The sequence below is a fragment of the Canis aureus genome, chromosome 21, assembly GCF_053574225.1.
Source record: "Canis aureus isolate CA01 chromosome 21, VMU_Caureus_v.1.0, whole genome shotgun sequence".
NCBI lineage: Eukaryota > Metazoa > Chordata > Mammalia > Carnivora > Canidae > Canis > Canis aureus.
The window spans coordinates 2,017,782-2,044,602 of NC_135631.1; the positions used below are offsets into that span (position 1 = coordinate 2,017,782).

Below are 26,821 nucleotides of genomic sequence, written 5' to 3' on the forward strand. Positions count from 1 at the left end.
CTCTGGTGAAGTGGGACTGGTCTAAATTTAGGATCTGGCCAAAATCAAACACTAGCTTCTTCCCTCGAGTTCCCTGTTTGGAGTTCCAGATGGTAAATATCAATCTTGCCCTCAAAGTATGCACCCCTCCCATGAACCCCAAGCAAGTCTCTCCCAGGAATAGGAGCTGCAGAATCTGAGCCTATGTTCTTTCTCATGTCTGCCCACCTTCTCTACCTCGGTTCAGGCTGTGTCGCTTGCCTGGACTGTGGCAACAGCCTCCCCACGGCTCTTTCCAATCCATTGTCCTTGCTCAAACGCAATACCCCCTATCACCTGCAAATCACAAGCGCAAAAATCTCAGCCTGGCTGTGAAAGACATTTAATACCTACCTAGCTTGCTCATATTGTATTAAAATGCATCCTCGGGCTCAGCGGTTTAGCACCGCCTTTAGCCCAAGGGCGTGATCCTGGAGACCCGGGATCCAGTCCCAAGTCAGGCTCCCAGCATGGAGCCTGCTTCTCCCTCTGCTTGTGTCTCTGCCTGTGTGTGTCTCTCATGAATAAATAAATAAAATCTTAAGTAAGTAAGTAAATAAATAAATAAATAAATAAATAAAAAATACATCCTCGGCTTCAACCCCCAAATGCTGTTTATCTTTCCCATAATTACAGTGTAGCCTGACACCAATCCTTGGCCTCTGCCCAGGTGGTAGCCTCTTTCTAAAATGCATTTACTCTATTCTCTTCCGGTCAAAATTCTGCCCATCCTTCATGGCCCAGTGCAAATGTCTCACCCACACAGACATTTCTACATCTCACTTGTCAGAACACCACCAAACCTACACAGCTTATTCATTCACAGCCTTCTCCATCTTTGGAAGAAAAAGAAAACGTTTGGCAAGTTACCTAACCGGTAGCACTTTCCTATCCTTTACTTTGAGAACTTCACCGTGTTGTTGGTGGTTGTTAGTCTCTGTTTTCAAACATACTTTAAACTATTAAATGACCTGCTCAGGGTCACCCAAAAGATTATGGAGCCAGAATGCAAAACTCTAGAGGATGCAAACTCCATGAAGGCAGGTACTTCACTGATGCATCTGGTTTACCTGCAGCCTTTGCATTTCACCCCATGCCTGTTACTCAGCAGCTATTCAATAAATGCTTGTTACAGGTAGGACACAGGTTCCTGTCATCCGCCCCAGTCCGTGGCACTATGGGTTGATTGTCATTACTCGGCCTTCCTGAGGGAGTCTCCACGCTCTTCCTACAATCTGAGCGTTCAGCGAGGGGCTCGGTCTTACCTGTCGACCTGGGCGAGGCCTCGGAACGTGCCTTCCCCACCGGGGCAGTGCTTCTGGCCCTGAAATCGACCCTCCTCGGTGCTGAAGAACCTCACTGTTCTGTCGGCGCACCCCACCAGGATCTGCGGGTAGAAGAGGGCAGGATGACGATTAAGCAGGGCTGCCGCACCCTGGCTCCCCAGCTCGGGACCGAACAGCTGCCGCTCACCTGAGTCTCACCGCCGGCGCCCCAGCACAGGGCGCTCACCGCCTCCTCGCGCCGCGGCTGTCCAGCAGCCGTGAAGTTCGCCGCCTGTTTGCGCTGAAGGTTCACCCCTGCGGGAGGCGGGCGTCAATCGCGCCGCGGTCACGAGCGGGGGCCACCCTCCACCTTCCCCACGCCGGGCCCAGCCACCCACCTTTCAGAATCCCGGTCTCGGTGCCCACCCACACATGGTTCCAGCGTGCCCCAGCAGCGGCCGCCATAACGGAGCCCGGCAGCCCGCTGCTCGCACTTCCGGCGCAGCGTCTGCGTCACCAGCGCGCGCGGAGCGGATCTGGACGGTCGCCGCCTCCGGGAGTTCTAGCAGCCGGAACCCGGGAACTTGGTGGTGACTTGGGAAAAGCTTGCGACTTTTGATCTGGGGATCGTGTTGGCGCTCCACGTTGGGTGTAGATATTTAAATAAATAAAAACCAGGGGATCCCTGGGTGGCGCAGCGGTTTGGCGCCTGCCTTTGGCCCAGGGCGCGATCCTGGAGACCCGGGATCGAATCCCACATCGGGCTCCCGGTGCATGGAGCCTGCTTCTCCCTCTGCCTGTGTCTCTGCCTCCCTCTCTGTCTCTCTGTGACTATCATAAATAAATAAAAATTTAAAAAAAAATAAATAAATAAAAACCAAAGAAAGGGATCCCTGGGTGGCGCAGCGGTTTGGCGCCTGCCTTTGGCCCAGGGCGCGATCCTGGAGACCGGGGATCGAATCCCACGTCGGGCTCCCGGTGCATGGAGCCTGCTTCTCCCTCTGCCTGTGTCTCTGCCCCTCTCTCTCTCTCTCTCTCTCTCTCTCTGTGACTATCATAAATAAATAAAAATAGGGATCCCTGGGTGGCGCAGCGGTTTGGCGCCTGCCTTTGGCCCAGGGCGCGATCCTGGAGACCCGGGATCGAATCCCACATCGGGCTCCCGGTGCATGGAGCCTGCTTCTCCCTCTGCCTATGTCTCTGCCTCTCTCTCTCTCTCTCTGACTATCATAAATAAATAAAAATTAAAAATATTTTAAAAAAATAAATAAATAAAAATAAAAATAAAGAAAGAAAAAAAGAGAGAGAGGGAAGAGTAAGGACCCCCTGCCCGCGCCAACTGGTTTTGCTTTAGGAAGAGGGAATCTGGAGACACCTGTTCCTGATCCGGAGTAACTTGACAGTTTTGCACTTGGAGCGGAAGGCATCCTAGCCAGACCGCGTCGCCCGGGGGAGCCAGGCCTAGTCCGTCTCCCTATTCCAAAGCATCATGTACATCTTGTCTTCTGAACAAGAAAGCACACTTTAGAAATGACTCAAATCACTAATGAGGCACATGGCTTCGACCTCGAGTGTAAAGGACAAAAGGAAGAAAGATGGGGAAGATGAAACTGACGATCTTAAAGCAGAAATCTGGAAAGTGGAGGTAGGGACGTCGTGTTTTCTTTCCTCATCTTGAGGTTTGGTGATGGTGAAAATCAGTTCTGACTGACAATAAAAATCTGCAAAATTAAAACAGTATTTCCCTCCCAGGGACAAACGGTTACTTTACAACGTCGCGACAGCCCCTTCTTTGAGTGACTACTGTTTTCTTATGGAGAGATTTTTCTTCTCTGAAATTAGAGTAGCAAAAACTTGACTGTTTGAGATGATACCAGTAAGAATAAAAACATCCCACTTTTGCCTGCACAGGCCTCTACAGAGAAACAAGCCTCCGTTTGCAGCTCAGCTGCAGAGCTGCTGGTGCGAGTTCTGGGCATCACATTCCACATTTATCTTAACGTCGTATTACCAAGGAAACAATCACCCTGGCTCTACTTCACAGTCTATACCTGCTATTGGCCTCCTTGGGCACCGCCGCCCCCCCCCCCCCCCCCGGTATTGAAATAGCACAGCATTAAACTAAACCTAAATTCGCCCTTATCTTTAAAATTCTACATTTAGGGAGCCCGGGTGGCTCAGCGGTTTAGTGCCGCCTTCAGCCCAGGGCTTGATCCTGGAGACCAGGAATTGAATTCCACGTCGGGCTCCCTGCATGGAGCCTGCTTCTCCCTCTGCCTATGTCTCTGCCTCTCTCTGTGTGTGTGTGTGACTATCATAAATAAATAAAAATTTTTTAAAATCTTTAAAAAAAAAAGTTCTACATTTAAATCCTTTATCTTGCAGGAGCCTCTTTGGGGTGGGTTTTCTCATTGTAAGCGTCTACCTTTGCCCAGGGCGGGATCCTGGAGTCCCAGGATCGAGTCCCAACAGAGCTCCTTGCAGTTGTTTCGCTGTTATTCCTTAAAACATCTTGAGTTCAGAAAGAGTTTCGTGGAACACTGCTTAACCTGAGAGAAACCAAGTTAAGTTGCTGGCCGGTTGAGAAACAGGCAGTCACTACTCCACCTGTTTCAGCTGTCATCAACGCAGGACAATGTTTACGAAGTGGATTTTCCCAATTCGAACTGCAATAGCTTTTTCTTGCACTTTATGCACCGGCATTACTGTACCTTTAGAAAAGGTGCACTTTTTATGATTCATAAGTTATTTGACGAGGGTGGACGGAGTGGTTCGTTTACTTTTTTTAAGCTCTCCATGTTACCCGGTATTATAACAGAAGACCACTGGCTCAACCCGGCTGGCCTAGGCCTGTTGTGTGCTGGACCTGACTTACAATGAGACACTCAGCAATTAACCGTCTACCTTCCAGCCCAGGGCATGATCCTGGAGTCTCAGGATCGAGTCCCACAACGGGGTCCCTGCATGCTGCAGGGCTGCTGTTCCTTCTACCTAGGTCTTTGCCTCTTCCCTCTCTCTTATGAATAAATACACAAAATCTTAAAAACTGCGAGAAGCTGCTTTCTAAAAGTTTTTTTTTTTTTTTTTCCATTTATGATAGTCACAGAGAGAGAGGCGCAGAGACATAGGCAGAGGGAGAAGCAGGCCCCATGCACCGGGAGCCCGACGTAGGATTCGATCCCGGGTCTCCAGGATCGCACCCTGGGCCAAAGGCAGATGCTAAACCGCTGCGCCACCCAGGGATCCCAAGAAGCTGCTTTCTAAATTTCGTAGTTCCTGACTAAATATTATCCCAATAAATAAGTCATAAAACTACTACAGAACAAAAACCGAAAAGTAAAAGCTAAACTCAGTACTAACCTTAAACAATCTTTATCTCTTTGGGAGGGCGCTAAGTACACCATCCCTAAAAGAACTGCGATAACAAGCCAGAAAAACTCCTATTACTATCACCCTTTCTAATTCCGAAGGTCCACTTAACATATTATTGTGGGTTAAAATAATGGGTCAAACATTAAGTAGGTAAGAACAAATATCACACCCAACCAAAAAAAAGACCAGCGATAGGGGCAGCCCGGGTGGCTCTGTGGTTTGGCGCCGCCTTCGGTCCAGGGCGTGATCCTGGAGACCTGGGATCGAGTCCCACATCGGGCTCCCTGCATGGAGCCTGCTTCTCCCTCTGCCTGTGCCTGTGCCTCTCTCTCTCTGTGTGTCTCTCATGAATGAATAAATAAATAAAAATCTTTAAAAAAAAAAAGACCAGCGATAGAAGTTTCTTGGCTTCCCCTGCAGCCTTACTGTTAGTATAGCTTTTCCGAGTGTTGTGATTTTTGTGGTCTAATGATTAGATTACTTTGCAATATGCAACGTTCTTAAATTCAATTTCTCAATAGTCTTATTCATAATAATAGCTAATGTTTTTAGAGGACTTTGTTTTTTCTAAAGATTTTATTTATTCATTAGAGACACACAGAGAGAGAAGCAGAGACACAGGCAGAGGGAGAAGCAGGCTCCATGCGGGGAGCCCGACATGGGACTCGATTCGGATCCTTCCAGGATCACACCCTGGGCTGAAAGCCGCGCTAAACCGCCGAGCCACCCGGGCTGCCCCCTAAAGGACTTTATTTTTATTTTTTATTTTTTTTAAAGATTTTATTTATTTATTCATGAGAGACAGAGAGAGAGGTCCCTAAAGGACTTTAAATAGCGTTCTTTGCTCCTTAGCCTGCCAGTTGGCCCTAGATGTTTTGCATAACCCCGCCCCTCCGTTGTTTTTACTTTCTCGGGATTGGCCCACACAGAGGTCGGATGACCACGTGGGCGTGGCCTCTTTTCCTCCTAGGCCGTCGCGACAGTCCGCCCGTCTGCAAGCGTTCGGGCGCCTCCGGGGGTCGGTGGGGCGGCGGTCTCGGTTGGTGGGTAGCAAGCAGGTGGCGTGGCGGGTGCCGGCACCCCTCGCCGGGTCCCTTATTTGGCGAGGCGGCGGCTGCCCACGCACAGGCTTCGGAGTCCGAAGAACCGGGTTGGGATCCCCGCTGCCTAGTTGGTGACTTGAAAACACGAGGCCCAGAGCTTGGACGACCGCGTCGGCGTCTGTTAAATGGGTCATGAGAACCAGCGCAGCGTGCGCGCGGCTAGGGCTGGCGGTGCGGATTGGCCCAGAGGGCTGCGTTCCCCTCGCCGCCCCCGGGATTGTAACGTCCACCCCCCGCCCCCTTACGACTTGCGGTCCGCGCTCTCCGGTCCCACGCCGTGAGCTCTTCGCAGAGGGGAAAAGAGGCCCCGAGAAAGGCCTTTGGGATTCCGGATCCTAAACTCGGGTGGGAGGGGGGGGGTGCGGCCAGCGCAGATAAAACTTGAGCGAAGCAGTTCTTTTCGTAGGCTCAAAGCAAAGTCCGGCTGTAGGAAAGGGATCGAGATCAGGCCGGGCTGAGAAGGGACTTGGGGTCCCGTTTCCTTGGAAACTGTATTATATAAATTGGAACGTTCTGTCCCAAACCCCCTTCACAAGATCTATACCCAGGCTGGAAATAGAATCCGAATCTCCGGGTCGAAGTGACCTGGTGGGAACTTTTTTCCCGGACAGGCTTTCAACTAGCAGAATGTGTGTGATCTGTGCTTTTAGAGAACACGGCTCTCAGTGTTGTGTCCCCGATGTTAATAGACGTAGTCTCTATAGGTCCCCGTAAGTAAACCCAGAGCCTCCAGCGAGGTGCTGAATTGAGAGGGCGTGGCAGCAAGACCAAGATGCCCGGATCCTGATTCTCAGGGCCTCTCCAGTGTGTTACGTTGCATGGCAAAAAGTACTTTTCAGATATGGTTAAATTAGGGTTTGGGGGATTATCTTGGATAATCTGGTAGGCCCTGTAATCACAAAGGTCCTTATCAGGGAGAGGGAAGGCAGGAGCCAACGTCAGAATGATGGGGCATGCAGAAGATGGATGAGGCATTGCTGGCTTGAAGATGGAAGGTGATCAGATGGATATGGGCGGCCCCTTAGAAGCTGGAAGAGGCAAGGGAACAGATTCTTCCTTAGAGCTTCCTGATTGGGACGCAACTCTACCAACACAGCTTGATTTTGGCCCAGTGAGACCCGTTTTGGACACCTGACCTTCAGGACTGTAAGATAACAAGTTTTGTCTTAGGCCACCGAGTGTGGTAATCTGTGACAACAGTAAACACGAATACAGGGGCAAAAGCAAAATTCAGGTTTTTAAAAAAGATTTTATTCATGAGAGACAGAAGCAGACTTGGCAGAGGGAGAAGCAGGCTTCCTGCAGGGAGCCTGATGCAGGACTTGATCCCAGGACTCCAGAATCACAACCCAAGCCAAAGGTAGACGCTCAACCACTGAGCCAACCAGGTGCCCCCCAAATTCAGTTTCTTTTCATCTCAACTTTCTCCAAATTCTGCAAGACCCAACCTCAGGCAAGCCACAGCCCGCGAGCTGAGCAGGCTTCACCTTCTGCCCAGGCTACAGCCTTTGTACTGGAACACAGATCATAGATCTTGTGGTGGGCAGTTCCCCAGACAGGGCTCTGCACTCTGCAGCAGCCGGCATCTTCCTCGGAAGCCAGGACAAGTGGGGAGTGGCTCCTTCACCCAGTTTGCTGTTACCCCTTCTTCTTCCTACACAAGTAAGGGAGACTGATGGTGCAGGTGCCATAAGAACTTGGGATTACATTTGCTCCTGGGAGGCCTTTTGTTCACTTGTTTGTGCTTGTTGATCACATTCTGCAATAATAAAATCAGATGGGGTCCTTGCCTTCCTGACGTTCAGTTTCCTGGGGAAAACAGGGAGAAGAATCCTGTGATCATCTAGGCGAGAGCCTTGGGCCTTGGGCTCTGACTGCAGAAGTGGAGGCAAGTGGTAGAGTTCACAGAGAATCACTGGCTTTGAGGACAGGCAAAGTGAGGCCAAGGAAGAATATTCTTTCCAGGTGCATATTCTAAATTTATTTACTTTCATGAAACCAATATTCTGTTAACTGTTGCATAATATTCAAAGGCTTTTAACATTTCCCCTCCCATTTTTTAAAAAGATTTATTTATTCAGGAGAGACCCAGAGACAGAGGCTGAGGAACAAGCAGATTCCATGCAAGGAGCCCAATGTGGGACTTGATCCCAGGACTCCAGGATCATGCCCTGGGCCAAAGGCTCAATTGTTGAGCCACACCCTTTTTTGGTGTTCTTAAGCAGATGTTATAAACTTAAAAATTAGCACAATATAGAGCAAGTCAAAAAAAATGCCTAGTCAACTTGAAGAGATTCTTAATTTTAACTTTATTTTTAATTTTTTTTTAGATTTTATTTATTTATTCATGAGGGATACAGAGAGAGGCAGAAACACAGGCAGAGGGAAAAGCAGGGGAGCCCGATGTGGGACTTGATTCCGGGACTCCAGGATCAAGCCCTGGGCCAAAGGCAGATGCTTAACCACTGAGCCACCCAGGGATCCCCTTAATTTTAACTTTATTGCATTTCCCAACCGCTCTGAGAATCTGTTGAAGCTTTACCCAAATGAGTTGCTGTATATTCATTTTGTATACAATTTCCAGGCAGATCCTTAGCGTCCCCTAGGCCCATTCACTAGCCTACAAGTTAACAACCACAGTCCTAAAGAGGCTGGGGAACTTGACAGAAGGTATCCAAACACCTAACAAGAGGTCATACCAAGTAGAGTCACAGATGGGGAGGTCCTGTGGGAGGCCGGTTGCAGGGTTGTCCGAGAGTGCTGCCTCTGGGAGCCGGCTCTACTGGACCCACTTTCCTGTGGCAACTCTGGGATGGATTTGGGCAGCTCCTGGAAAAGAAGCACCAGCTCTCCTTTTGGCCACCAATTTCACTCTTTGCTAATTGGTCTTAGCCCCTTGGCAGCCTTGAGAGAGAAGTAGTTACTATCATTTTCCCTCTTTAACAGATGGGGAAACTGAACCACAGCAGGTTAGGTGGTTTTCTTAAGGTCACACGGCTAGTAAGTGGCAGGACTCCAAAGTCAGGCAACCTGGCTATGGAGCCCGTATTTCTAAACCTATGCCATACCACCTTTGCTGGACTCTCTCCCTGGATGTCTGGGAGGCATTTCAGACTCCCCTCTATCCAAAATGGTTCCCACTGTCCCCACTGGAACATCTTTCATCTCCCCTCCACATCCATCAGCTAGTCCTATTGCTTCTACTCCAAAATACATTCTGAATGACTCCATTTCATTCCATGAGTTGCTCCTCAGCCTCCACATCTCTCCACCTTCTTTCCCATCTTAGCTCAGATGTCACTTCCTCAGAGATGCCTTCCCTGACCACCTTACCAAATCAGATTCTCGTTCTCTGCCAGCATTTCTCATGTATCTCAGGGTGTCTGCAACTTAGCACTATTGACATTTTTGGCTGAATAATTGTTTGGGGCGTGGTGGAGAGCTCTCCTGTGCATTGTAGGTTCTCCCCATTGGATGCCAGTAATATGGCACCCCCAAAGCTGTAACAATCAGAAGTATCTCCAGGGATTGCTAAATGTTCTCTGGGGGTCAAAATCACCCCTGGTTGAAAACCACAGTGCTCAAATCTTATGTATTGGCGGTCTTATTTTCCTTTTTCCTCTTCTTCTAAAATGTAACCCAACAGCAGTCAATAAAAGCAAGAGCAAGGCCGTGGCTCTTCTGAGTACACTGCTAGGTTTGGGCACAGCAGCCTGTCAGCGCTGTGACCATTTACAGGGGTGGGGGATAGAGGAGTGTAGCAGATCTGAGCAGGGCAGGGAATCAGGTGTCTCAACGTCCAGTTGGGTTTCAAGTGAGGAGGTCAAGGGGTGAGTGGACACACCTGAAGCTCAGGGGAGAGATCTGAGGCATCAGGAACACAAGCCAGGCCTGTCATCCTCCCACATTTCTCCAAGTTGTCTATTATTCCTCTCATCTTTCAGCCAAAGTAGCCATTGACTTGGACCTGAATTTGAATTCATTTGCCAAATAGTGAAAGTAGTGTTCCTGGAAGTCTTGTCAACCACTCTCCTGGTGAATATGGCCTGGCTCCTGTTTTGGCCTAGACCACTTCTCTGGGCTGGATTAGGGTAGCAGTGGCCTCCAGGCTCCCAGAGGTAACAGCCTGGCCTAATGGTTGAACAGTAGGATTCTAACTGCTGGCCCTCCCCTCCTCTGTTCTTCTGAGTATATTGATTCCTAGCACCTCCTCCCATGGTTAAGGGATAGAGATGTTACAAATATCAAGCCCCAAGACCAAGACCTGAGCCAAAACCAAGAGCTGGACACTCAGCTGGCTGAGCCACCCAGGCATCCCTAAGTTGCCCTGTAATTCTGACACAATATACTTTAAAAACTTGTATATGAAAGTGAATCCAATTTCATCATCCATCCTCTCATTTTGAATAGAATGTTCACTATGAGAACTACTCATTGCAGCCAGAATTGCCTGGTGGGATGGAGATAGAGTTTGTGAAAATGTGAAGTGTGCAGATTTGAGCCTCCAGGTGTAGAAAACTATGTAGCTGCTCTGCAGACAAAGAATCATTGATCTAAGCACACCTACAACTACCACCTAGTGTTTCAGGTTTGACAACTTCCTTTACTGTCCTTCATCCAAAGCCAACTTGTCCAGGGACAGTTAAAATGCAGGCTTAGAAGAAAGAAAAATGCAGTATTGGGACACCTGGGTGGCCCAGTGGTTGAGCATGTTTGGCTCAGGCTGATTGATCCCAGGATCTGGGTTTGAGACCCACATTAGGATCCTTGCAGGGGGCCTGCTTATGCCTCGCTCATGAATAAACTCTTCTAAAATAATGCAGCATTTGGGGGCACCTGGGTGACTCAGCTGCATCTTGGGATCCAGTTCCCCTGTTGGGCTCTGTAATCAGTGGAGTCTCCCCCCCTCCCACTAGGTCTCACACTAAAATCTTTAAAAATTAGGTATGTGTGGGAATAAACCATCTGAAGGAGATTCTAAATTCTCAAGTACCCAGTCACATCTTAACTCCACTTCCTAAATTTATGGCCAGATACAATGGTACAGGTAGAAAAAAAGATTTAGTGTTATGTTTACTGGACACTCCTACCAGATGTCCTAAGTGAATAGAAATTCTGGTTTCCCATGGAAAGTAATGGAGACACAAGCACAATTAATCTAATCAAACTATATACCAACAGCATAAATTGACAATGATTGGCCAAGGTAGGCTTTCTAGCAGTGCCCTTTTTTAAAAGTTTATGATAGGGATCCCTGGGTGGTGCAGCAGTTTGGCGCCTGCCTTTGGCCCAGGGCGCGATCCTGGAGACCCGGGATCGAATCCCACGTCGGGCTCCCGGTGCATGGAGCCTGCTTCTCCCTCTGCCTGTGTCTGCCTCTCTCTGTGTGCCTATCATAAAAAAAAAAAAAAAAAAAAAAAAAAAAAAAAAAAATTTATGATAGTCACACAGACAGAGGCAGACAGAAGCAGGCTCCATGCACTGGGAGCCTGACCCGGGATCGAATCCCACATCAGGCTCCCGGTGCAAGGAGCCTGCTTCTCCCTCTGCCTGTGTCTCTGCCTCTCTCTGTGTGAGTATCATAAAAAAAAAAAAAAAAAAAAAAAAAAAAAACCAACTAGAGAAAAAAAAACACGAGGAATCCAGAAAAAGGGAATACACTCAGAGGCCTGGAGGTTCACCACAGAACAGCAATTCAAAGGCTGTAGAGATCTGTTCCTACAGACCAACCCGACTCCACAGCAACCATGTTTAAGTTTCGTGTGCAGAAAAAGGGCAGTGGAACACCAGAATCTGACAGCTATTTTTTTGAATAAAGGAATCCTTGATGTCCATATGTCCCACTGACTTTCAGTGCCTGCAGCCAAGCCCACCAAAGTTAATCACCCAAACCCAGCCAACATTTCAACAAGGCACAATGGTCGGTGTGTGCTCAGGGCATCTGGGTGGCTCCATTGTTGATCATCTGTCACAACCCCTGGGTTGTGATCCCTGGGTTCTAGCCCATATCAGGTTCCCTGCAGGGAGCCTTCTGCTTGTCTCTAATGAATAAGTAAAACCCTAAAACACACACACAGAGACAGAAGCAGAGGGAGAAGCAGGCTCCATGCAGGGAGCCTGACTTGGGACTGTATCCGGGTCTCCAGGATCATGCCCTGGGCTGAAGGCAGCGCTAAACTGCTGAGCCACCCGGGCTTCCCCTAGTTCACATTTTTTTTTTTTAAAAGATAGACTGATTGCTTGATTGATTTATGATAGACAGAGAGAGAGAGAGAGAGAGAGAGAGAGAGGCAGAGACACAGGCAGAGGGAGAAGCAGTCTCCCTCCTGGGAACCCCATGTGGGACTTGATCCCGGGACTCCAGGATCATGCCCTGGGCTGAAGGCAGGCACTAAACCACTGAGCCACCCACGGATGTCCCCCCTAGGTCACATTTTAAAAGCCTTTTTCTAGGTACATTTTTCGTTTATCCTGGTCTATTAAATACGAAACACCAATATTTAAACAGATACATACCTGTTACATAAAAGCTTTGTTCTTTATTTTTTAAAATTTTTTATTTATTTATGATAATCAGAGAGAGAGAGAGAGAGAGAGAGAGAGAGAGAGGCAGAGACATAGGCAGAGGGAGAAGCAGGCTCCATGCACCGGGAGCCCGACGTGGGATTCGATCCCAGGTCTCCAGGATCACGCCCTGGGCCAAAGGCAGGCGCTAAACTGCTGCACCACCCAGGGATCCTTCTTTCTTTAGACCTACAAAGAAGTACGTACAGTTGACTTCACCAAATGATTAATTCCCCTTTCCCATATTTAGAAATCCCTTATGATCCCTCAGACAGTTCCTTCTGGAGCAAATCTCCTTCCTTCCCCCAGCCAGCCCCAGTGGGTTCACCTTTACAGGCTCTGGGACTAGGACAGGAGGTAAGACATGTGACTGTTTCTTCACTGGGAGCTTCTAGTTTGGGTTACTCTGTATGTAGATTTACTTGCCTCAGACTGGAGCTGAACAGAAAAATGGCTTAGGGTTCCTGCAAAAGAATGATTGACAACTAAGCCTCTCATCATGAGCTAAGGTTTCAGCACATATTTTTCAGTAACCACCAGTAAGTCCACAAGACTTCCTACTGGCTTAAAACCTACTTGATAAATTTCTCACCGTTGTCACCTCAGCAAGACAAGCTCACTGCTCAGAAAATACCTTTCAGTCACGGTGATCAGACTGGGGCGGTATTGAATTCATCACTGGTGAGGGGGAGCTTGTTGCAAGTGGTTCAGAATGGCCAGACAGAACTTTGGAGTAAACCAGTAATGTCTTCTTACAACTACCAAGACCAAAGTGCCACCAAACACCCCCACCCCCACCCAATTTATAGCAACCAAATAATAGGGTTATAAAGGCATTTACCTCAAATCATTCTTGAGTCCCACACAAGGTACTGGACCTGATACAAATAAGGGAATCAGTAATGCTTACCTCTAGCAATAAAAATTCTTCCCACTTAAACTATCATTCCTAGGAAAGTCAGAATTCCGAGTCTCAACAGCAAGTTATCAGCCGAACGAGATTCCACATAAGTCATCATGGATTTAGGCTCCCCAAAAGGTACTTTTCTGCCCAATGTATTTCATGTACCACATAAGGAAACTACTCACCTTTCAGCAAACAAGCAGGTTATAGGTAACAGGACCTAGAGGATGAAGATGTGGGTGAATAAAAAAAGGCCCTTCCACATAGCATCCCTCCACTCCTGCTGTCTCCAGTTTCTCAGGTGTTCACTTATTTTCATTGTGTAAGTCATAGTGAGCTAGTTTGACTCATCATGGAAACTGCAGATTTGGTGGCATGAGCCACAGACATTAATCAACTAACCTGTTAACTCTGGAGACTTTGGGGTAGCATACAGGAAACAAGCTGCTCCTGAAAGAGATCACATAATTAGTGAAGGATCCAAAAAATTAGTGAAGATTCAAAATCTATTTTAGCTATGGCTACTGGATTTAAGCTAAGAAAAGCAAAACAAATGTTACTAACAGGCATATGCTGTGCCTCAGACTGTTCCCTATGGAACAAATTCTCATCCTCTCTCCCAGTCAGTCCCAGTGGGTTCACCATTACTGGCTCTGGAACTGAACAGGGGGTAAGACAGGATGCTTGCTCTCCTCACCGGCACATACTCGGGACAAGGCACAACTATTAAGTTTACAAGTACTCACCATCCTTAATGTTGCTTTTGGAGAGCTCAACCCTGGACAGATCAAGGGAGTACCCAGAAGAAATAAAGCAAAGGATGCCTAGCTGGCTCAGTTGGCTCAGTGGGGCACCCAACTCTTGATCTTGAGGTCCTGAGTTTCGGCCCCATGTTGGGCACAGAGCCTACTTGTAAAAAAAAAAAAAAAATCACTCAGAAAAAAAGATTAACAGACAACAAAAAAGAACCAGTAATCTATATGGGCCAATCAAGTCTCTGCTCAAATAAACCAAAAAAACTCTAGGATGATAACATCATCCTTTGGATTATGGATTCACATATATGCTAACTAATCACAATACTGGGAAAAGCTCTTACTGTGAATAGATGAATGGATCACCATCAAGTCAACCTGTAAAAGGTGAACAAACAGTTACCCAAAAATATTAGGATGGAATAAAGTTTCCTTGGTAACAGAAACTGTCATCAGAACTCTAACATGCTATTAATTGTTGTACCTCACAGAGGATCAGCATATCTATTCAAATCATCTGACAGTGACGTATGGGGTAAGGGAGAGCATAGCCTCACAAGAAGTATACAGCTGGGCTGCTCTCTCCCTCCACAGGAAAAGTCATTCCAAGAGGAACAAGCTGGAAGGAGCAAAAAGGCAACACTGCTCCACTGGACATTTGCTCTTCTGATTGTAGGCAAAACTGGAGAGAATTCTCCAACCCCTCCCCCCATTTGAACAATTATTACCTGTATTCACTGTGGAGGTCAGTTGGATTCCTCAGGCTTAGAGAAGAGATGCTACACGCAGAAACAGAAAGCATTACATGTACCTAGCAATAATCACTTCTATGACTATAGTCATAGACCCTTAAGTACTCTTGGCCCACTTCTCAGCAGTAAGATGACATCACTTCTAAGTTCAGCCATATGCTTGTCTTTTTTTTATGTTCATCATAGAGTGGTCAGCACAATTTGAAGAAGAAGCAACCCCACCTAGACACCATGCCCGCCCACACCTGCGGAAATCCCTGCATACCCACCCGGAGCACCGCGGTAATGCCTAGTTCATAGAGACAGGTCTTATCTCATCCTCCAAACTTTAAGGTCTTTGGAGCTGAACCACATCTGAAAAAAAAAAAAAAAAAAAAACGAAGAGCACCCCTCACTTAGTTCCACACCTTGCAGTCTGTCTCATGTTCGTTCCTAGGAAGTCCGCGCTAAAAACGCAAACGTTTGCTGCGGAATGGTGCTACTCAGAATCTTTACATTTTCTCCACCAACCCATCAGAAAGAGAGAGTTCAATTCCTAGTATCATCCCCGTAGCACATCCCACGGGACTTCTCTGAACCCTACAACAGAGGAACGCGGTAAAGCTTGTCACACTTACTCTAGCAAGTCGGTTCTTTTCCATTCTTCGGCGTTCCCAAGCGCGCCTGGAACCTGCAGACCAAAGAATATTAAATCAACAGCCGTTCATTTCACAAGCGCTTTGTTTTCCGGAGCTACGACGGTGTCGGACTCCGGCTGTGCCAAGGCCCGTCTCCGATTTTTAAGATTTTATTTATGTATTCATGAGAGACACAGAGAGAGAGGCAGAGACACAGGCAGAGGGAGAAGCAGGCTCCATGCAGGGAGCCCGACGTGGGACTCGATCCCGGGTCTCCAGGATCACGCCCTGGGCCGAACGCGGCGCTAAACCTTGCTGAGCCACCCGGGCTGCCCTCCTCAGAGTTTTTTTATCCTCACGGAGATCAGTACAGGTCTGTGAAAGGTTCTCATCACAGAGAGGGCCTCCTGTGCGGCCCGCCACCGCCATTTTGTGCTCCGCAAAGCTCCGCCGCGGCTCCGTGCAATCGAGGCCACGGCCGAGATCTCTCATCCCTCCCTCGCCCATCAATGAGTGAAACTGAAAGTGCTCAGGCATCCTACGCTCACCCAGTTTTTCTGCTCAAGTCACTTAAAAAAAACATAAAGCAAAAACGAAGCTTACCAATCGCCATGGAAAAATGAGACCGAAGGACCGCAGCGAGACACTTAAATACCACCTCGCAAGGGCCCACGGGATGGGGCAGGCGGGACTATGGCGACGCAGGCGCATAAGGAGAGGGCGCGCGAACCCGGGGGGTTGTGGGTAGAGAATTCCTGGGAAGGCGGGAGTTCAGTGAGCCCCGCCTGGAGCTGGGGCGCGAAAAAGGTGCGCATGCGCCTTAGGGAAGCGCGCGGGCGGTCTGGTCTTCTCCTGGGAGGTTGGTACCCGGCTTCCCCTGGGACTGAAGGGCGGAGGCTTCGCACCGACCCTGCCTCGGTCACGGCTGCCTGTCCCGGCACCCTGCCCTGAGCACCCCCCTTACCCACACACACCCTAAACCAGTGTGCGGCCTCCGCGGATCCCGCACCTCCCGAATCCTGGACTGGTGTCATCTGGGTTCCATGGCCGCCGCCTAGCCTGGTGCGCGGGGTCCTTAGGGGGTGGGGGTGGGGGGTCCCTTGCCTGGAAGTGAATCTGGCCGTCAGTGCTCCGCTTTTCTGACAGGTTCTGATTTTTCCTGAGCGGCCATCTAGGACCTACTGTCTGGTCCGCTGTCGCTGGGAATTGGGCTAATATTCGCTAATTTTGGAAGCGCTATTTTAAGCACACTACAGGAATTGGTTACTTTTTTTTTTAAATTTTTAATTTTTAAAGATTTTATTTATTCATGATAGCCACACAGAGAGAGACAGAGAGGCAGAGACACAGGCAGAGGGAGAAGCAGGCTCCATGCAGGGAGCCCGACGTGGGATTCGATCCCGGGTCTCCAGGATCGCGCCCCGGGCCAAAGGCAGGCGCCAAACCGCTGTGCCACCCAGGGATCCCACTTTTTTTTTTTTTAATTGATTACTTTAATTCTCCCAAATCCCAAGCTGGCCCATAACTGGCCCTATTTTAAAGGTAAGGGGCCCTTATTCAGTCTGACTCCAGTGCCTGCACTTCGGACCACTATGCTTTACTGCTCTGATCACACAGTTACTGCTCGAGGTAGTCAGGGAGCCGGCAAATGCACAGAGAACAGATGGAATGTTCCCTGGGATGTATCTCGATCTTTTTTTTCAATATCCTCTCCCCCCCTCCCCAGGAGTCTTAAAAAGACTACTCTCTCCAATCCCGCTAATGAAACTTTAATACCAACGGTACACTGTATATTTGTATGATGACCCTTTGGAGGGCCAGAAACCTCTTTAATGTCTAAGATTTTTTTTTCTGCCCCTACTCCCGCCAAACCAATTGTCACTATTTTGGGCGCAGCGTTGCCCCTATGTGTGTCCCAGAGTAACTGAGAGAATTCCAATTTGAATACATTTAGGGACTAGAATAAGTTTATTTACTCAGTAAATATGAATTGCTCGTTCAAATACATGATTGAGAAGTTTTAACAAGATATATAGAAGAGGGCAGCCCCGGTGGCGCAGCGGTTTAGCGCCGCCGGCAGCCTGTGGTGTGATCCTGGAGACCAGGGATCAAGTCCTACGTTGGGCTCCCTGCATGGAGCCTGCTTCTCCCTCTGCCTGTGTCTCTGCCTCTAAATAAAAAATAAAAAATAAAAAAAAAGAGAGAGAGAGAGAGACTCTGCCTGTGTCTCTGCCTCTGAATAAAAAAAAAAAAAGAAAAAAAAAAAAGAGAGAGATAGAAGATATGAGGGTGCCTGATTGGCTCATTTGAAAGAGTCAGTGATTCTTGATCTTGGGGTCCTGAATTCAAGCCCCATGCTAGGGATAGAGATTACTTAAACAAACAAAATATGTGCATGTAATGAAACGAACTATGGACAGTTCAGAAAATCCAGAATAGGTAGATAGGATATGGGGGGTTGTATATGGGAATAGGAGTTGGGAATGCTTTATAGAATGCCTGGCCTTGAAGAGTAGATAGACTGCAGGAATGGGAGTGGGGGGAGGATTTCAGGTAAAGAAAATTTGAGCATGGGCTCGCAGCTGGAACAGAAAGGAAGAGTATGGATGTCATTAATGAAAGATGGGCTGAAGGGGAATTGTATAATATAAAACTGGAAAAGATTTCCTGGGGAAGGCCAAATGAGGAAGGCCTGGAATGCAAAGATTATGTGAACTATAGATGATGAGGGGGAAAAACAGGTTTTTGAGCAGGGAGGTGATAGGAAATTGATAAATGGAGGGATAGATGCAGACAATGACATTGATTAGATTGTCATAGTAGTTTAGGCAATAGGGAAGTGGATTCTGTGCTAATAAGCATGATGGCAATGGGAATGGAAAGAGGGAATTTGGGTCTGGGATCTGCAACTTACACACCTGTAGATATGTAAATAATGCTATAAGCGATATGAACCAGAGGGGTCGGTGGCAAGGTAGGCAGCTTTTTAGCTCAGCTGGTTATTGTCCTGTTAAAACATCATCTCTGTGTGGAAAATCTGACCAAGAGGTTGCAGAAACCCAGAACTGTGTTTTAATTTGTCCATTTTGATGGCTCCCATGTAACTTGAAAATTTTAAGCACATTGTATAAGCCAATCCAAATATGCCTGTGAGTCAAAGGTGGCCTAAGTGTGAGTTTGCAGCCTCTTGCCTAGTGACTCAAAAGCAAGGGGATGTCAAAAACCCATATGAGGGCAGCCCCTGTAGCCCAGCGGTTTAGTGCCGCCTTCAGCCCCGAGTGTGATCCTGGAGACCTGGAATCGAGTCCCACATCAGGCTCCCTGCATGGAGCTTGCTGCTCTCTCTCTCTCTCTCTCTGTGTTTGTCATGAATAAATAAATAAAATCTTAAAAAAATATATATGCTCTTTTTGGAAGCTCCAAGGGGGGTAAGGGGAGAAAGCACCAAACAAGGCAGTGTTCTTGGCCCTTGAAGATCACAGGTGACATTCAGTTAATATTTATTCTACCAATATTTATTTGAGCACCTGCTAGGTGCAGGAAATATAACAAGAACAAAGCAGACAGTCTCCTTATGCTCCCTTGGTGCTTATATTTTGATGAGTAGATAGAGAAAAAAAAAATACTATGTTAAGAGTTAAATGCCATGGTAAATGTTAAGCAGGGAAGGAGAGAGGGAATGCTGAGGTCAAAGGGAGGACTTGTCATGTTACTCAGACAGAGAGGGCCTTCCTTTATTTTTTTTAAAAAGATTTTATTTATCTGACAGAGAGCAAGAGAGAGTGAGAGCACGTATGCACAAGTAGGAGAGGGGCAGAGGGAGAGAGAGAAGCAGGGAGCCAAACATGCCCAATCCCAGGACCTTGGGATCATGACCTGAGCCCAAGGCAGACGCTCAACTGAAAAAGCCACCCAGGCACCCCTCCACTCCCATGATTTTAATGACCACCGTTATGCCTATAACTCCAGCCCAGGATCTTTTTCCTGCGCTTCATAGCTGTACATCCAGTTGCCTTCTGGATGAGTGTTTTTTTTTTTTTTTAAGATTTTATTTATTTATTCATGAGAAACAGAGAGAGGCAGAGACACAGGCAGAGGGAGAAGTAGGCTCCATGCAGGGAGCCCAATGTGGGACTCAATCCCGGGACTCCAGGATCACACCCTGGGCCGAAGGCAGACAGTCAACCGATGAGCCCCCCAGGCGTCCCTGGATGAGTGTTATCTCTTGATTGGTCCACAAACTTACCAACTTTTCCACAGATTTTTCACACAGACACACTATTTTAGCAAATGGAATTCAACTCACTCTTCGTTTCCACCCAATTGTCCAAGCCCCACCCTTCCACTACCCTAATTCAGGCCATTCATCCTGTGGTTTTCTTTTCTTTTTTCTTTTCTTCCTTTCTTCCTTTCTTTTTTAAAGAGTTTATTTGAGAGAGAGTGTGTGAGCAAGCTGGGGGGTGGTGAGTGGGGCAGAGGGAGGAGGTGCAGACTTCCTGCTGAGCAAGGAGCCTGAAGCAGAGCTCAATTCCAGGACCCTCAGATCATGACCTGAGCTGAAGGCAGATGCTTAACTGACTGAGCCACCCAAGTGCCCCTTTCCTGTGATTTTTACAGCAAATGTAATCTGGTTCCCCGACTCTGGTTTCCTCCCTTCTAGTCAATCCATTTTCCACACTGGTGCCAGAGTGATCATTCCAAAGAAAACCTTTGTGGTCAGGGGACCCCTGAGTGGCTCAAATGAGTGTCTGCCTTAGGTTCATGGTGTGATCCTGGAGTTCAGGATCGAGTCCCACAATGGGCTCCCATAGTGGAGTCTGCTTCTCCTGCCTGAGTCTCTGTCTTCTGTCTGTGTCTCTCATGAATAAATAAATAAAATCTTTAAAAAAAGATTGTGGTCAGGTCTCTCTTCTCAGCTCATAATCCTTCAGTGTCCTTCCATAGTCTTTAGGCTAAAGACCAGACCATCAATATAGCTGTTAAGAGCCCTGCTTTCCTTGCCATTTTTTTTTAAACCACTGCTCCCTCACCAAGCCTGATCCACCCTGCCTCCCACTGTAATTCTTTTAGGTTCAAGAGATCATGCCTATGTAAATCATCATTGTATACCTGTTGCCTGGCAGAATGAAAGAGACTAAGGAGGACCCAGTATATATTAGTTTATCTCCATATTTTTTTTAAGATTTTATTTATTTATTCATAGACACAGAGAGAGAGGCAGAGACACAGGCAGAGGGAGAAGCAGACTCCATGCAGGGAGCCTGATGTGGGACTCGATCCTACGTCTCCAGGATCACACCCCAGGCTGCAGGCGGCGCCAAACCGCTGAGCCACCGGGGCTGCCCTATCTCCATAAATTTTGAATGACCTTTTTCCAGCCCCAATTCATTGCCCTGCAAATGGAATGAGCTCCTTGCTCAGAGAAGTCAGGCGAGTTTGCTGGGTGAGCAACTCTGCCCCCACCTGGCTGTAAGAGGCACTGCCTCCCCTAACGGAGGAGGAGGATATGCAAATAACCACTGCTTTGGCAGGAATTGGGAGACCTGCCAGTAACCTCAGTGGAGACACAGTCCCATTTTTTTTTAATTTTACTTTTAAGATTTTATTTTATTTAAACCTCAGTGGAGACACAGTCCCATTTTTTTTAATTTTACTTTTAAGATTTTATTTTATTTAAAAAATTATTTATTTATTTATTTATTTATTTATTTATTTATTTATTTATGATAGTCACACACAGAGAGAGAGAGAGAGAGGCAGAGACACAGGCAGAGGGAGAAGCAGGCTCCATGCACCGGGAGCCCGACGTGGGATTCGATCCTGGGTCTCCAGGATCGAGCCCTGGGCCAAAGGCAGGTGCCAAACTGCTGCGCCACCCAGGGATCCCTAAGATTTTATTTATTTATTTATGAAAGACACACACACACAGAGGCAGAGACACAGGCAGAAGGAGAAGCAGTCTCTATACAGGGAGCCTGATGTAGGACTCAATCCTCAGACTCCAAGATCACGCCCTGAGCCAAAGGCAGACGCTCAACCGCTGAGCCACCCAGGCGTCCCAGAAACGGTCCCAATTTGATAACAGAATTATCTGGATTGTGGTGGAGCTTGATATTGGGAAGGATTAGCCTGGTCTCAGGGAAGATGAGGATGTTGAAGATTATAAGGATGCCAGGCTCACATGTTGCATTTGTGCACTGCGGGAGGAAGCTTTGGGACTGGAGGGATGATGGGAGGTTGATACAGGTAGTATAGATTCTTGGCATTTTGGCTAAGATCAAGCGTGGTATCTGCTCTTATCAGTTTAACATCGGATATGTCCTCTATCTGAGGACAATGTATTCCATTGATTTTTGGAGTAGGGGCTGTCTAGGATCTTGCTTTGTGTACTCCATACATCATTTTCCTGGTCCCTGGGTGTTTAACAGGGTTGATACACTTGGAGTTGGAATAATGCCACATTAGGGTCTTTGGCCTGGGAAAAAGAGCTATCACAGTGGGAAATACAAAATAGAAATCTCTGAAACTGCCCCATTCCCATTCTAGTGATGTCCTTTCTTCTTCTCTTTTGAACCCATCCGTGCTCTAGCTCCTGTACCCACCCCTCCACCAAGGCCACTACTGACCTCATTCACGTAATCCTAGAAGATACTTGAATCTTTTTTTTTTTTTTTTAGTAATCTCCAGGCTGGAACTTACAACCTAGAGATCAAGAGTCACATGCTCTACAACTGAACCAGCCAGGTGCCCCAAATACTTCAATCTTTCTTGACCTCTCAATAGCATTTGACACTATTGACCTGCCCTTCTTCCAGAAATGATCTCTACCCTTGCTTTCTGGGACCTTGCACTCTCCTGGGTCTCCTCTTCTTATTTGTTGACCATTCATACGATCTATCCCTACACTTTCTTCAGGGTTCTGTCTTAGGTCCTCTTGTTTTCTCATTTGCTATGCTCTGCCTAGAGCAACTTCCCCATCACCTTGGCCTCATTTACCATATCTATGCTGCCATGTCCCCAACATCATCTCACCCCAGGATCTCCTGGTCTGCATATCCTTGTATCTGACTGTTTACCAGACATCTTCATTGGAATGGCCCATAAACAGCTCAACTTGTCCAAAACAGAATTCATTGTCTTTTCCTACAAGCCTGTTCCTTATCCAATGTGCTCTCTTTTGCTCAATTGTCTAAGCCAGAGTTGGTTACTGTGCCCCTTGCTGATGCACTGTAAATGCTCTCCATCCAAACACTGCTGGGAACATATTTGTATTGGAGCAACTTGGATTTATTACTTATTACAGTGAGAAAAAACACATACCATGGGAAACTGCAGGGTAGTTAGGTAGGTAGTGGGAGGGTGTTAGAAAGAACTTATTATAGGACTTGGGATTGTGTTAGGTGATTTTGGGGAGGGTTTAAGCAAGTGAGGCTCTGGATTCAATGTTTTTAGGAAGTGGCATTGTTTTATTATTGGGTCTCTTAATAAGTCTTACCTAGAAGGAGGGAAGACTAGAATGAGGCTAATGGATGATGGGTAAAGAAGCAACAGTCATTCATATTAGCCATGATAGGAAGCTTTTTGGACTTTTGTGATTTGGACAATGTTCATGTTTTTTCTATGTTCAGATGTGATTATGGAATGGGCTTGTTTTGATCACAGAGTATCTTCATCTTATGTTGGTATTCTGAAAGTATGATCAGCATGAGAACATCAAGGAAGGCCTTGTTGTAAGTGCTAGGCTAGTTTCTAGATGTCAGCAGCTACTTTTCTCCTTCTCAGTACCCTACTTAAGCCACTCTCCCCTGGATTTCTGCTACGGAGTCCCAACCTGGTTCCTTGGCTCTGACTTTACCACCTCCTTCTCCTTCTCCTTCTTCTTCTCTTTCTCCTTCTTCTTCTTTTAAGAGTTTGTTTTTAAGTGATCTCCATTCAACATGGGTCTTGAAATCACAACCCTGAGATCAAGAGTCTTGTGCTAGCCACTGAGCGAGCCAGGTACCCCTGACTTTATCCCCTTCTAATCCATTCTCTACATTATAGCCAGACTAGTCTTTCTTTTTCTTTTCTTTTCCTTTCTTTTCTTGTTTTTTTTTTTTTTTTTTTTTTTTTTTTAAGATTTCTATTTATTTATTTTAGAAAACACAGAGGGAGAGGGAGAGGCAGACTCCTTGCTGAACAGAGAGCCTGTTGTGGGGCTCTATCCTAGGACCCTGAGATTATGACCTGAGCTGAAGGCAAACGCTTAACCGACTAAGCTACTCAGGCACACTTTATAAAAATTTTTTAAAATTTTAATTTAAAAAAACTTAAAAAATTGTATTTATTTGACAGAGAGAGTACAAGCAGAGGGAGGGGCGGAGGGAGAAGCAGACTCCCCTCTCTGGACCCTGGAATCAAGCTACTGAGCATCTATCTAGCTCCCTGCTGGGTGAGGAGTCTACTTCTCTCTCTTCCTCTTCCCTCCCCCTGGTTATACTCTCTGTCTCAATCAAATAAATAAATACAATCTTAAAAAAAAAATCTGAACTCAGCTAAAGATCCTCAGTGCTCCTCCTTTGCTTTTAGGTTCAAGCCTGTGCTTACCCGCAGAGCCTGCAAGGCCCACTTCGGTTTTTTTTTTTCAAATTTTATTTATTTATTCATGAGACACACACACACACACACACACACACACACACACACACACACACACACAGAGGCAGAGACTAGGCAGAGGCCCCCTGCAGGGAGCCAGATCCCGGACTCAATGTGGGACTCAATCCCTGGATGGTTGGATCACGCCCTGAGCTAAAGGCAGACTACCCAGGCGTCCCAGAATTTAGTTTTAATATCACTCCTGCACTCCTTCCCTTGCTCTACTTAACCCACATAAACCCCCTGTAATTCATTGATTGATTGTATGCCCTGTGCTATGGAGTAAACTCCGGAAGAAGTGGTTGGGAGAAATACTTGAACTGTAAACAACTTCCCCACAAAGGGAAGCTCCTTCAGGATGGACGCAGCGTCTGCCCCCTCCTGGCAGCAAGAGGCACTGTACCCATTAATGGAGGAGAAGGGATTGCAAATACAGAGTTCTCTGCTGGGAGCTGGGAGGAGGGCACTCACCTCTGGGAAAAATTCAATTTGAGAACAGAATTTCCTTATTTCCTGAACTGTGGAGAAATATGCCATTGGGAAGTTGTCCCAGGACAGGATTAGACTGGTTTTTGGAAGAGTTGAGATGTGGAATTTCATAAGGGACAGCTTTAATATAGCCTTGAGTGAAAGTTTGGGAAGCAAGTTGCAGTGAGAACTTTAATTTTAGATTATTTATTTATTTTTGGGCCCAAGATCATGAATAGTATGTGTTCTTATTTAATATTTCATAACTCCTCTACCTGAGAATACTTTATAAAGTGGATTTTTGGAACAGGGAGATTGAATAGAGGCTTGCTCCATTCATTCCACAAACCAATCTGATATTGCAGTACTTCCGTGAATGATGTGTCTCTCCCTCCCAACTGAATACTTGTCAGTTTAAATGCAGGCTGTTGGTATTCCACTGTATATTTTGGTTTCAGGGGGAAAATTGAAGATGAATCTGCTATTTCCCCTCTTTCTTTAATGCTATATATATATATGTATTTTTAAGATTATTTATTTATTTATTCATGAGAGACACACAGAGTAATGCTATATTTTTGATGCATATTTTGTCTTTTATGTCCTGGTTCTTTAAGATTTAGTCTTTATAAGAGCAGCCTGGGTGGCTCAGTGGTTTAGCACAGCCTTCAGCCCAGGGCCTGATCCTGGAGACCCTGGATCGAGTCCCATGTGGGCTCCCTGCATGGAGCCTGCTTCTCCCTCTGCTTGTCTCTCTGCCTCTGTCTCTCATGAATAAACAAATAAAATCTTTAAAAAAATTAGTCCTTATAGTTTTCTATTTAGAAATTTTCTACAAGCTATTTTGCCCCCTAGTGATAGACCCTTTTTCAGATTACCAAATATTTATTGCTATAACCAAGTCTGCAGTGAAATCTGTAGTATGTTGCTTTGTGCACTTGTATGAGAGTTTCTCCAGTGTATACACCTAGTAGTAACATTTCTGGATAATCACAAGAGTATTTTCAGTACTATAGCTGTTGCAAATTACCCACATATTCTGAATTGCAATTCTCTGCTATTCCTGAATAAACCCATTTTTGCTGGTAAAATAACTGCCAGTTTTACTTTTAAGGTTAACAGTTGTTAGTATAGGGACACCTGGGTGGCTCAGAGGTTGGGCGTCTGCCTTTGGCTCAGGGCGTGATCCCAGTATTCTGGGATCAAGTCCCACATTGGGCTTTCTGCATGGAACCTGCTCCCCCTCTGCCTGTGTGTCTGCTTCTCTCTCTCTGTGTCTTTCATGAATAAATAAATAAAATCTTAAAAAAAAAAGTTGCTAGGATAAATGGCAACTTAAAAAAAACATTTTCTAGTTTAGTTTTTTGCTACTGGTATACAGAACAGAATTATTTTGTGTCTAGTTTTTATTGAACCTTTATTCTAAAACTTTGTAGATTCAATTTGAGTTTTCTTTTTTTTTTTTTTTTTAAGATTTTATCTTTTAATAGTCTCTACACCCAACATGGAGCTCAAACCTACAACCCTGAGATCAAGAGTTTCATGCTTTACCAACTGAGCTAGTCAGGCACTCCTCAATTTGTTTTTTCTGTAAGTAGAGAAAAACATTTAGGTCTCAATTTTTCTTCCAAACTGAATGTTAGTTACCTATTTGTAAATTACTGATGGTAACCTAAATGTGAGACCCGAAACCATTAAATTCCTAGAGAAAAACACAGGCAGTAAGGTTCTGACATCAGCCATAGCAATATTTTTTCTAGGTATGTCTCCTGAGACAAGGGAAATATAAGCAAAAATAAACTATTGAGACCTCCATAAAATAAAAAGCTTCTGCATAGGGAAGGAAACAATCAACAAAACTAAAAGGCAATCAACTGAATGGGAGAAGATATTTGCAAATGACATATCCAGAAAGGATTAGTATGAAAAAAATAAAGAACTTATACAAATTAACACCTAAAAAAATAATCCAGTTAAAAACAGGCAGAAGATACGAACAGACATTTCTCCAGAGAAGATATCCAAATGGCCAACAGACACATGAAAAGATGCTCAATATCATTCATCATGAGGGAAATGCAAATCAAAGCTACAATGAGATATCACCTCATACCTGTCAGAATGGCTAAAATCAATAACACAAATGTGGAAAAAAAGGAGCCCCTGTACTGTTGGTGGGAATGCAAACTGATGCAGCCACTGTGGAAAACAGTATGGAGGTTCCTCAAAAATAGAACTACCCTACGATTCAGTAATTGCACTGCTGGGCATTTATCCCCAAAATACAAAAATTCTAATTCAAAGGATTACATACACCCCTATGTTTATAGCACCATTATTTACAATAGCCAAATTATGGTAGCAGC

The 26,821-nt window shown here is 46.2% G+C and overlaps 1 protein-coding gene, 1 long non-coding RNA gene, 8 other non-coding genes and 2 pseudogenes across 22 annotated transcripts in view; 2 read left to right on the forward strand and 10 right to left on the reverse strand.

Annotated features, from left to right (window-relative positions):
• The window catches only part of WDR74 (WD repeat domain 74), a 6,592-nt gene extending 4,753 nt beyond the window's left edge, over positions 1–1,839 (reverse strand). For both annotated transcript variants that reach the window (XM_077862063.1, XM_077862062.1), the window contains exons 1-3: positions 1,682–1,839; positions 1,492–1,598; positions 1,284–1,405 (exon numbers count right to left, since the gene is read on the reverse strand). In XM_077862063.1, the coding sequence (XP_077718189.1) occupies positions 1,284–1,405; positions 1,492–1,598; positions 1,682–1,748 (296 nt within the window). In that variant the 5' untranslated portion in view covers positions 1,749–1,839. The remainder of the gene's footprint in view (positions 1–1,283; positions 1,406–1,491; positions 1,599–1,681) is intronic.
• Positions 1,840–6,987: 5,148 nt separating this feature from the next.
• On the reverse strand, positions 6,988–15,951 carry LOC144292185 (uncharacterized). 12 transcript variants are annotated; one of them, XR_013359656.1, is made up of 13 exons: positions 15,351–15,944; positions 15,003–15,087; positions 14,710–14,760; positions 14,466–14,600; positions 14,326–14,359; positions 13,973–14,135; positions 13,629–13,676; positions 13,412–13,446; positions 13,164–13,200; positions 12,749–12,786; positions 12,275–12,511; positions 8,458–8,587; positions 6,988–7,567 (listed from the first exon to the last, which is right to left on the reverse strand). It is a non-coding gene; the product is annotated as an uncharacterized LOC144292185 (long non-coding RNA). The 12 variants fall into 12 exon arrangements; XR_013359650.1 differs by having other exon boundaries at positions 12,275–12,786; positions 13,164–13,271; positions 15,351–15,949; XR_013359655.1 differs by having other exon boundaries at positions 13,164–13,446; positions 15,351–15,949.
• LOC144293510 (small nucleolar RNA SNORD22) lies at positions 12,585–12,709 on the reverse strand. Its single transcript, XR_013360732.1, has one exon. It is a non-coding gene; the product is annotated as a small nucleolar RNA SNORD22 (small nucleolar RNA).
• LOC144293509 (small nucleolar RNA SNORD31) lies at positions 12,940–13,008 on the reverse strand. Its single transcript, XR_013360731.1, has one exon. It is a non-coding gene; the product is annotated as a small nucleolar RNA SNORD31 (small nucleolar RNA).
• On the reverse strand, positions 13,276–13,345 carry LOC144293567 (small nucleolar RNA SNORD30). Its single transcript, XR_013360773.1, has one exon. It is a non-coding gene; the product is annotated as a small nucleolar RNA SNORD30 (small nucleolar RNA).
• On the reverse strand, positions 13,519–13,585 carry LOC144293563 (small nucleolar RNA SNORD29). Its single transcript, XR_013360769.1, has one exon. It is a non-coding gene; the product is annotated as a small nucleolar RNA SNORD29 (small nucleolar RNA).
• On the reverse strand, positions 13,802–13,928 carry LOC144293512 (small nucleolar RNA SNORD22). The gene has a single exon (XR_013360733.1). It is a non-coding gene; the product is annotated as a small nucleolar RNA SNORD22 (small nucleolar RNA).
• On the reverse strand, positions 14,429–14,503 carry LOC144293564 (small nucleolar RNA SNORD28). Its single transcript, XR_013360770.1, has one exon. It is a non-coding gene; the product is annotated as a small nucleolar RNA SNORD28 (small nucleolar RNA).
• On the reverse strand, positions 14,848–14,922 carry LOC144293565 (small nucleolar RNA SNORD27). The gene has a single exon (XR_013360771.1). It is a non-coding gene; the product is annotated as a small nucleolar RNA SNORD27 (small nucleolar RNA).
• On the reverse strand, positions 15,211–15,286 carry LOC144293566 (small nucleolar RNA SNORD26). Its single transcript, XR_013360772.1, has one exon. It is a non-coding gene; the product is annotated as a small nucleolar RNA SNORD26 (small nucleolar RNA).
• A 5,650-nt stretch (positions 15,952–21,601) lies between the features above and the next one.
• On the forward strand, positions 21,602–21,778 carry LOC144293515 (U2 spliceosomal RNA; annotated as a pseudogene).
• A 2,886-nt stretch (positions 21,779–24,664) lies between these two features.
• Positions 24,665–24,845, forward strand: LOC144293522 (U2 spliceosomal RNA; annotated as a pseudogene).
• The last annotated feature ends 1,976 nt before the right edge of the window (positions 24,846–26,821 follow it).